At 34.5% G+C, this 10,958-nt stretch overlaps 1 protein-coding gene across 1 annotated transcript; it reads right to left on the bottom strand.

The window, feature by feature from the left end:
- Positions 1 to 2,622: 2,622 nt before the first annotated feature.
- Positions 2,623 to 10,688, bottom strand: LOC128212472 (homeobox protein slou-like). Its single transcript, XM_052917947.1, has 2 exons — positions 9,813 to 10,688; positions 2,623 to 3,179 (listed from the first exon to the last, which is right to left on the bottom strand). Exons 1-2 carry the CDS (start codon positions 10,426 to 10,428, stop codon positions 2,623 to 2,625), a joined length of 1,173 nt encoding a protein of 390 aa, XP_052773907.1. The 5' UTR covers positions 10,429 to 10,688.
- Between the last annotated feature and the right edge of the window lie 270 nt (positions 10,689 to 10,958).

Below are 10,958 nucleotides of genomic sequence, written 5' to 3' on the forward strand. Positions count from 1 at the left end.
GTAATTACTACAGCACAAGAGACGTCAAGTCTGACTTAGTCTCCTATTAATTTCCAAACTCTCAAACCATTAATATTGTCGAGAAAGTAAATCGAGCGAAGTTGGCATTTTTTCTTGTCGGAAAGAATAAGTACCGGTAGCAGTCTTGCAGAGATAGAAGTGTTTCGAACCTTTTTTTTCAAGAACATGCTTCAAATGCATTAACACATGCCCATGCAGAATCCTTGCGGCCTTTGGTTGTCCACGAATATGCACCATATTTCCAAAACTCTAAACTGTTTGGACACGTTTTATCTTATGACAAATATTGAATTAAACGCAAACACATGACTGAGTCGTTTCAAATATTAGGTAGTAACATTATACTCAATGACATTTTCCCGAGTTTCAGTGATAAACTGTTGAGTCGGACTCATAGTTCAGGTATAAACAAATTAATTTAAGAAATTTATTCCAGTGGTCGCTGTCGCTCACTTTGGATATGTTCGTTGAATATGTTGTACATGACTATGACCTATATATGTTGTCGTTCATTATATCATGTTGAGTAGATAACAGTCTTCGTCTGGTTCTCCATAATAAGCTGGATATTGTCTATAAGTAAAAATATTGAGATATTGTCAAACTGCCCTCATGATCTCGCCCTTCAACTTAGCATGAATCCCATTTGTGCCAAAAATCCAAAAAAATATCCAAGAAAACTATTCCATTTAATATGGCAGATAGTAATTGTATAACTTACATCATAACGCATTATTTTAATCTAAAATAAGCACACTCACGCACGCACGCGCACGCACGCACGGACACTCCCACACACCCACACATACCCCCCCACACACACACCTAATCCCCACAGCCCCACACGCACGCACACACGCACATCCACGCACACACACCTCATACCCCCCACACACACATCCCCTCACACATACACACACTTACACACACACCCCACACACACAACATCCCCACACCCCAAACCCCACACACATACCCACACCCGATCGCCCCCCCCCCCCACACACACACACAAACTCCCCGCCACACCAAACCTTGTTCGGAAAAAATATGTCTCGACTCTTGTGTGAGGGATCGCACGTCCCAAGCACCACTTATAACGTCATTTTCTGCAGCCGCCCCTGAATCCGTAAGATATTCACATGTAACTTTATGTATAAAATCCGAAGCACTCTAGCCCAAGCATTTTTTGAGTTGTGCACCTTAATCTAATGATAAAAACAAAGCAACGTTGACGTCCGAGTGTTGTTTTGATGGACGTGGGTTGTTTCTTTAATCGCCGCAAATAGCGCGTGAAGAATTGATTGGGTTCCATGTTTACATTGAATTTACTGGTGTTTCATACTTCAATCCCCACTGCCCTACATCAAAGCTCCGGGGCCCATTACCGCCCTGGTGTCACAGACGCTCCGTATCGGTCGCCATCAGTCATTTCCGGGAGCTACCGGAAGTTGACGGTCATTTGTCGCACTGAGGTAACCCGTGCCGATCCGAATGATTAAAGCAATAAAAACTAATTTGTTCCCAGAGCAGTTAATTTGTTGGGTGTTTAGCAAAGATTAGAGTCTTCTGAACTCTTACAGTCATTATTGTAATTAGCCAATCAAATACAAAATTACCCGTATTGCTATTAATTTAAGTGTGATGTCGATGGATTAAAGACATTTTTTTGCTCAACCAGATTCAAGATAGAAGGTAGAGCTCAGTAAAATGCGATTACGGATTGATTTCATCGATTTTATAATTGTTTTGATAGCACCTTTTAAACAACCTCTCATGATTACTTTGTTTTCACTTTTAAGACATCAAGCAGATCTCATTTTACTCCTTTTTTATATCTCTAATACGAACATGTTAACATCACTTAGAGCAAGTCGGTTTTGTTTTACAAACTTTTTCAGAAGTTCAAAAACCTTCTGCATACAACTGCGGCACGATGGGCGAATGGCTTTACCCGATGCCCCCCCCCCCCCAACACACACACACATACACACATACACACACCCATAAACATGATTTTTAATGGCATAATGGTAGAAACAAATGGGATTTAAAAGACAAAAAATGGAACTTATACTCTTTTAAGGTCTTGCTGGGCTAGTACCGCTTTAAAAGCTTATGTCTTCCGGTTCCCCGGGTTAAAGGGCGGGAGGGAGTGCGGGGGGGCTGCGTTTGTAAGACGCAATAAGTAGTGTGGTGTACAACATAAATATATGTTTTTTGTGAATTATTGATATTTATTATGTTTATATCAAATAAATAATCATTTCGCAAGTTCAAATAACAAGCAATTATATAATATTCATAATATCTTAAAACATCCTAAGCTAATTGCAATTCAATTGCTTTTTTACTGCAGCCATTGGCGTAATGAAAAACATCCAATATGGTAATATACCAGTTTGGTATATAATAGTCTTATACTTCTTATTTTCAGCACATAATTATTTTACATCACACAGAATGCACAGACACATACAAATCAGTATTGACTAGGAATCCATATACATATTATTGTGTATGTAATTGAGCAACTGACCCTGTATGATTTATAATGCCAAATATTCAAAACTCAGTGATTTTTTTCAGAAATCAAAGCGCTCAAACGTTTTGTGAAAAGTGTTGCGGAAAAACCGAAAGTGGTGCTCCAAAAGCCGCCCGTGCCTTCAAAAGTCCATATGAACTAAGGGGGAAGTACGGGTGCATTCCGTGGTGAGCGTAGAGCATCCCACCAAAAGGAGAGCCACCGAATGATGGATTTCCGGTTGACGGAATTGTGGGAGAATTCACATCAAGTCCCGGATTTTGTTTCTTCCATTTTGTTCTCCTATTCTGAAACCATATCTTTATTTGCGTTTCTGTGAGGTTCAGAGACAGAGCTAAGTTCAGTCGTTCACACACTGATAAATATCTCGTAGTTTTAAATTTGTTTTCCAGTGCCACGAGTTGTTCATACGTAAACGCCGTCCGCGCGCGCCGCGGTTTACCGCCCTTGGACCCATCGTCCGTCTGGTGCCTGTGGTCGGCGTCGGCACTGTCGTCAAGGTCAGAGGCTATCAGACTCCCCCCGCATTCGTCGTCATCGGAAGAGAAGCTGTGGTCGCGAACATCCGGTTGGGAGCCGTCTTTTGGCGACATTCGTTTTTCACCGGATGCAGCTGAAAATAAACAAGACATAAATTATGTTTATGTTTACATTTTCCATAGCACTTAAATGCAGAGATAAGTTTCGATTGTCGACATGTTTTTTGTTATAATATATGTTCGAACCAGGTTGTTTATTTTACCCAATAGTACACTGAATCTTATTGTTGTTGTTGTTGTTGTTGTTGTTAGTTGTTTTGTTTGTTTTAGTGCTGGTAATCTTAATGTTGCTGCTGCTTTTTGTTGTCGTTGTAGTTGGTGTTAGTGTTTAATATGTCCTTGCGGTTGATGCTCTCGCTATTCGTGTTGTTGTTCTGTTTTTTGATGGTTGTTTATAGTTTTGCTGGTGATTTAATGGCACCATGACCAATTAACTTCATGATCGCGTCAAATGCGCCCATTTCGACAAATTGACGATGATTAATAATAAAAACAGATTTCCTCGTTAATTTCTCATGTTGTTCTTCCCTGACAGTTTATCGTGTAAAGCCTATTATGAGGCGGAGATCAAATGACGCGTAATTATACAACGTGTCAGTGCCACTTTCGTCACGTCAAAACGCGTCACGTGAACAAATGCTCGTGCCAATCACGTGCATTGCACGCGCTAAATGTTGCATAGCGACGGAAATATTAGCCTGATCAACAAATTATTGAGATAAACATGGCGAGGATAGGAGCAATCTGTTTCCTTCGGGATTTTTTTCTCTAAATTTGCGGAGTAGTGCCATAACATTGGGGAGATGGAACGATACAATTGCTTTTAGAATTAGCATTGCGGTTATATTAATTTGAAACAGATAATAAAAAAAATGATTGACTGATGGTGTGTCATTGTCATTGTCATTGTCATTGTCATGTCTTTTTTCGTTTCTTTTTTTTTTCAAAATATAGTTATTAAAAATGATGGAAGAAAGAATGCTAACAAAGTATGTTCGGCAACACGCGGTTGTATTCGGTAACCTTTCTTATTGTATACATAGGTGGCAGTATCGGCCAGGAATGGTGAAAACATGAGGTTACATAATGTATTACTTATTAATTACTAATGTGCTTACTTATATGTACTAAGGTGCTAACTTATTATGAACTAATGTGCGAACTTAGTATGTACTATTATTCGAACTAAGTGTGTATCAATTAACTAACAACGTAAGCACTAATGTGAGAATTTATTATTTACCTTTGTGCCAACTTATTATGTACTAATGCGCCAACTTATTGATACTAATGTGCCTACTTATATGTACTAAGGTGCTAACTTATTATGAACTAATGTGCGAACTTAGTATGTACTATTATTCGAACCAAGTGTGTATCAATTAACTAACAACGTAAGCACTAATGTGAGAATTTATTATTTACCTTTGTGCCAACTTATTATGTACTAATGCGCCAACTTATTGATACTAATGTGCTAACTTATTATGCACTATTGTGCTAACTTATTATGTACTTATTTGATAACTTATTATGTACTTATTTGATAACTTATTATGTACTAATGCGCTAACTTATTATTTACTTATGTGCTAATTTATCATGTACTAATGTGCTAACTTATTATTTACTTATGTGCTAACTTATCATGTACTGATGTGCTAACTTATTTTTTACTCATGTGCTCACTTATTATGTACTAATGTGCTAACTTATTATGTACTAATGTGCTCACTTATTACGTACTAATGTGCTCACTTATTATTTACTTATGTGCTAACTTATCATGTACTGATGTGCTAACTTATCATGTACTAATGTGCTAACTTATTACGTACTAATGTGCTCACTTATTATTTACTTATGTGCTAACTTATCATGTACTGATGTGCTAACTTATCATGTACTGATGTGCTAACTTATCATGTACTAATGTGCTCACTTATTATGTACTAATGTGCTAACTTATTATGTACTAATATGCTCACTTATTATGTACTAATGTGCTCACTTATTATGTACTCATGTTCGAATTTATAGTGTACGTATGTACAAACTATTATGTACTTATTTGAGAATGGTTGTAATATTTTACTTATTATCCATGCTATAATGTGCGAACTTATTATGTACTTACTTTGTTGTTTTTTATTTTTATACAATATTTTGTTTATTATTTTATCAAAAACAAAACCCACCTTCCAGTCCGATGCTGCCAACATGGTACCATCGTTAGGAAGCAGAATTTGATCAAAAATATCGTACAACCATGCACTGTATTTGTTGATCAAAATATGTAGAGGTGTTAATGATTTATGACAATATTTCCAGTTGTACTTTTCCGTTATTTTCCACAACAGCTTGTAATTATTTAAAGTTCAGTACGTTTTATTCAGACACCTAATGACTGTCACATTTCATTTTAATCATCCCTTTATTCCCGCTAATTTCACAAAATCGCTTCAGGATGGTCGGGTAAAGTGATCATTGGTTACGTCTCAATTATTTAATACGGTTTTTATCACCAAAGTTTAATTTCAGCATCATATGATTTCATGAGTTTGAAGAATAAAATGACTTAACTCCTTTTATAATTGAGGCGACATAGCATAAGTGTAGCCTTAGTTCGTAACACTTATACTTAAAAAGGTAACGTAAGCGTTTAGAACTAAATCAAAATGATTTATTTGATTTCATTTTTTTCAATTTCTCCCAGCCGTTTGTCTGTTCGTATTTAATGTTATTGAAGCAGTACTCGTCAAATGAGGCAATTTCCATGTATTTTATAACCGATTACAAATGAGTTTTCAATAATTGCTTCCACTGCATTAAAAACTGATTTTCTGCCCGATTGAACAAACTAATAAGAGAACTTAAGTTTCGCTCAAAAACACGACCACATTTACATTACATAGTGTATATACACAAATTATAGTTTTGAATGTATTATTACGCTATTTCAACGATGCATTCCAAATAATATTGAACAGTGTCATGAAACTATTTTAAATTGAAAAAAAAAAAAACTTCTATTAAAAATCATTATTACAGTGGCCTATGCAGTTCTGGGGTTAGAATTAAGATGCTGTCGTGTTGTCATGTATTGGCCCCACTGTACACAATATATTGAATACGAATAAATGTAGCTTATGGACTATTTGTCAAAGCCTTTTATTTCCAAAATATTTAGTATTCATAGCATTTATTTATTTCAAAGAAAACCTTTTATAAACATTTTTGTACATGCACTTAGCGGTGTATATTATTTTTTCTTATGAATAAGAGCTATATTATCTATTCATTTATTGACGATATTTTATTGTTTCGTTTCGTTGGTGTGTGTTTTTTGCAGTCATAAGGCATTAGAGTTTTTTTCAATTTATACATGTATAATATATATATATATATATATATATATATATATATTTCACATTTTCATATATTTATATTATTCCAATCGAAATCGACCGTACAATTACCTGTTTGGCATAGTTCAAGACGAAAAAAGGCATTATGATTATCGGTCAATATTTTTCATAGTCTTTAAGTCTTTCAAACTCTTCAAAACTTAGAAAGGATCACCAGGCATCTTACATTCAACTATTATACATTGGACACCTTACTATCATTACATACTTACACAATCCGAAAATGTGAAAATGGAAAATCGAACTAATCAGTTGACTATGATCATAAAACATATAGGAAATAACTTTTATTTGAATGTTTCCAGATAAATAATGCATAGTAAAAACCTGAATAATTGTCTGTTGAATCCATGAAGACGTTCCATCCCATTAGCAACCGACAATTTTACCTTTATTTCACGAATGTATGTGAATAAAACGTATCGAAAATATCTAATATGTTAAATGGGGTAGAAAATAAACTATTTATTGACAATTTAAACATTTCTTTCATCGACGTTTTATGGGAATTTGTCAACTAATGTTTTACTATACTCTACATTCGCATTCATACAATATTTAAATAAAATGCAAAAACCTTATTTCTGTATCTAAACACTTAAGGAACGTGCAGATAGCTTTGTAACAATAGGGATATGATAAAACAGGACTAATGATGGAACAATAGGGATATGATAAAACAGGACTAATGATGGAAATTGGTGTACTAAGGTTATATTTATTTGTAGAAGAGAACGATTTTAAAAATCCACTTTCTTAAATTAAAAGTTAATAATTGTTCTGTAAAATTTGGTATAAAAGCAATTTTAAGATATTATCACGAATTTTATTTAAAACACATTGTTTTTTGTATTATTTTAAGCCAAGAACTAAGCGAAATAAAACGGACAATGTCACGGATAACCCCGAACCGGAGACATTTTGTGTCAAGAATTTATATGAGTAACGTACACCAGTCATACTCGGTAGAGCGGTGCACGTGGCGTCAGCTGCATAAACACCAGCAAGTCAAACGTCCACTGACCGGAAACAGTCTGCTCGACTGTTCTCTTGTTGTTTTAGAGTTGAGAAAGGTCTGCCCGATATTTCTTTCCCTTTTCGTCTATTCCAATCACGATAGATTCAAAATCAGCTTGAAGGAATGTCAAAATGAAGCGATTTAAGCTTATTTCTGCTTAATTATGCCAGTTATAACTACGTATTTATTGAGTTTTGTTTATATCCTTTTTGTGTATAGTGTATGTAAAAAATACTTTTTAAACAAAAAGCCTCCCCGCGCCCAAGACTGCATTATGACTTGACCTCGTCGTATGCCCCACAGCGACCTTAAATGTTTTAAATGCCAAAAACAGACATAAGTTAGAACTGCATTTCATAACCATATTGAGATTGCCTGTAGACAAGTATTACTTCAAAATCATACTAAAATAATTTGAGGACGAATTTGTCAACGGTTCAAATTGTGCCACATAGTGTAGTCGTTCATAACAAGAATAACACATATATAAAATATTTGCATTTGATTCCAACTTCGTTGTATTTTAACCTTAATGGGTACTGTGTAAACAGTAAGGAACACTTTATATTGATATAAATAGTAGCCTATATTTTGATTGAGAAAATAACTTAAAAGAAGTATATCTTAATTGATCTTTTCAGTAAAACATCTTATCCATTTAAAGAATGATATTCAAACATTTTAAATGGAATTTAACGAGACCCTTTTGAATTCTTGGTCTGGAATTATTTAACAAAAACGGCGACTAACAGACCAACATCGATCACACCACCTCTGGCGTTGCAAATTCCAATTCTCTAACTTCATTATACTCCAAACGGCGTCTTCTGTGCAGTCATTTACTTAATTCAAGCGCTTTATCGCAGGAATATTTAGTTTGTTTACTCGGAATTTCTTAGCACTTTCAATTCTCTGCGGACAACCTCTTTCAGATCTTGCTTGTTTGACTTTTGCCGCTGTGTTTGGCATTTCAATTCAAGGCTAGTCGATGACTCTAACCGAGTAAGACTTGTAAGTGGCAATTAATAATAAATTAGAAAAATGCTTTATTGTCTGTTTAATGAGGCTGTTCGAATAATTACATATGCGAGTATTTTATTAATTATAAATTGGTTATAATCGCTTCAATGGTGGCTATCTGCATTAACCTTAAAAAGTCTCCTTGGAGAATAATTAGATTATTTAACTGGAATTAATTCACGGTCTTCTCTCCGACCCAGATTCCTTCAATTCTGGAAGCTGTTTTTTACGTTCAGAATGAATTTAATATATACTATTTGTCTGAAAATAATGAGAAATATGGCGGGCATATTTATAATAATAGTTTTAAATTCATCTCTTATAATAGAAATCTAATAATAGTTGACATTTTAAGAAAATAACACATTAAATAGTGTTTTGCCATTGGTCAACTAAAAAAGTTGAAATCAATTTTAGTTAATACATAAACCATGCCTTTCTTTCAACATCAAGAACCTATAATAAGATCATAATTATTTGCTTTACTACATATTTATTATACTTCATATATAATATAATATATTTATATATATATATATATATATATATATATATATATATATATATATATATATATATATATATATATATATATACGAACTTAACATACTTCTGTTTATACTTATCTGTTAACCATGACTTTGATATTTATGACAATTGCATATTGTATATGTAAAATGGCTTTAAATGTTGTTATATTTAATTCTGAATAAACGATATGTTATGTTATGCTATATATACGTAATCCCGAAATCCTCCGGGAACCTGTTATCAAATGTTTTTAATGAGGTACTTTATATATACTGTTTAATTTCATTAATATTCTTATTAAAAACACTATGGTTTCTTTCCCGATGTAAGCTGACAAATTACTACTATAGCTTTATGTATTTAGGAGGTTAATTACCTATTATACATTTTAGTTATTTAGTTATTTAGTTATTAATTTATGTATTCATTCATTCATTCATTCATTCATTCATTCATTCATTCATTCATTCATTCATTCATTCATTTTTAAGCATATTCTGTAAGACAACGTAGCAATTTAAATGAACGAAGTTGTATAAATGAAATATTGTTTCTATTTCTAAGAAAGAAATTGGTAAAAGGTTCGATAATTATCTTCAAATTTATATGTCCAAGGGTGGAAATCAGTTAAATATGATACTTTTCTGACCCAAAAAGACCCATGGCGTCTATGGCATCAACAAAGGCTACCGTATAGGTTTTCTACGTACCTGTTAAACTCGGAGGGACCTGATCCAGTCTAGATTTCGTGTAGTCCCTGACCCCCTCGTCCCTCAACCACGGGTGCCATACTCTCCCAGTACCACACCCCACGAACTTATTCGGGTCAAGAATGTCCGACACTGAAAATGATGTCGCGATCACTTTGTTTTCGCCTATCACATTGATGTCGTCATTAACGTTTCTCACCCGTTCACTGTGATTACTTCCTTCCACGCCATTGTCAGATAAGTCGTCAACGTCTGAATTTACGCTGACGTCACTATGATGTTCACTACTCCCAGTGCTAGCTTCAGTGTCTCTAATGTGACGTCTCTTTACATGTATGACGTCATCTGTTTCATCACAAGGACTAGAAGAACGCTTTCTTTTTGACATCAGCATTTCTTCATGCATATGATGCGAGTGTCTATATGCGCTTAAATGCTTAAATTTCAAGGGCGCGTCGAACGCACCGATTTTCTGAAAAGTCTGATATATGCTCTCACTGTGTTCTTTAAACAAAACGTCGTCTGTTTTATCATCCGAATAGTCAACTAATTTCTCAGAGATTTTCATTGCATCAACACTTTCCACCTTTCGTTTGTCGTTCGGAACCTTGTCCATTTTGGAGAGAGAGAAAGAAAGAAGATGCCACTATTCCAATATTATTAACTGTGTGTATTAAATATTTAGTCAAGCTTTTTTCAAGTCAATATTTGTAAAGGTATACAATTACATTAGACGATTAAACAATTTCCCTCAATGTCAACCGCAGTCAGACACGTAGATCCATCTTCTGAACACATGCTCCTATTTCCAAGATGGTAACCAATATTAGCTTTCAATATTTCGATAACCTTTAATAAGCCCACAAATAACCCCAATCATTACTATCGCTTTCTCTATTCTTTTAGTCTTTACTTCTGTATATTGCCTGCTAATGGTGTCTTTGCCAGCCTTCCACGCATGCCCATAGCACATCAATAGGCGTGTTTGTTTCGTGAGTAGGAGGAGCCTGTTTCAGCCAATAGAGAAATTCGGATGTCCTTGCGCTTTAACGTATATCAATAACACAGAAGAGTTAATCTAATAAACATGTTTAAATCCATTGAATCAACATCGTTGTTGTAAATTTGTTCGCGGAGGCAATAGTT

Source organism: Mya arenaria, chromosome 12 (genome assembly GCF_026914265.1).
Source record: "Mya arenaria isolate MELC-2E11 chromosome 12, ASM2691426v1".
Taxonomy (NCBI): Eukaryota; Metazoa; Mollusca; class Bivalvia; order Myida; family Myidae; genus Mya; species Mya arenaria.

What these genes read in the sequence shown, in the direction of transcription:
- LOC128212472 (XM_052917947.1), bottom strand. Translation starts at nt 10,428, where the DNA reads ATGGACAAGGTTCCGAACGACAAACGAAAGGTGGAAAGTGTTGATGCA. An exon ending in GGTCCCTCCGAGTTTAACAG is followed by an intron (nt 3,180 to 9,812) that starts GTACGTAGAAAA and finishes GTTTATTTTCAG; the next exon opens with CTGCATCCGGTGAAAAACGA.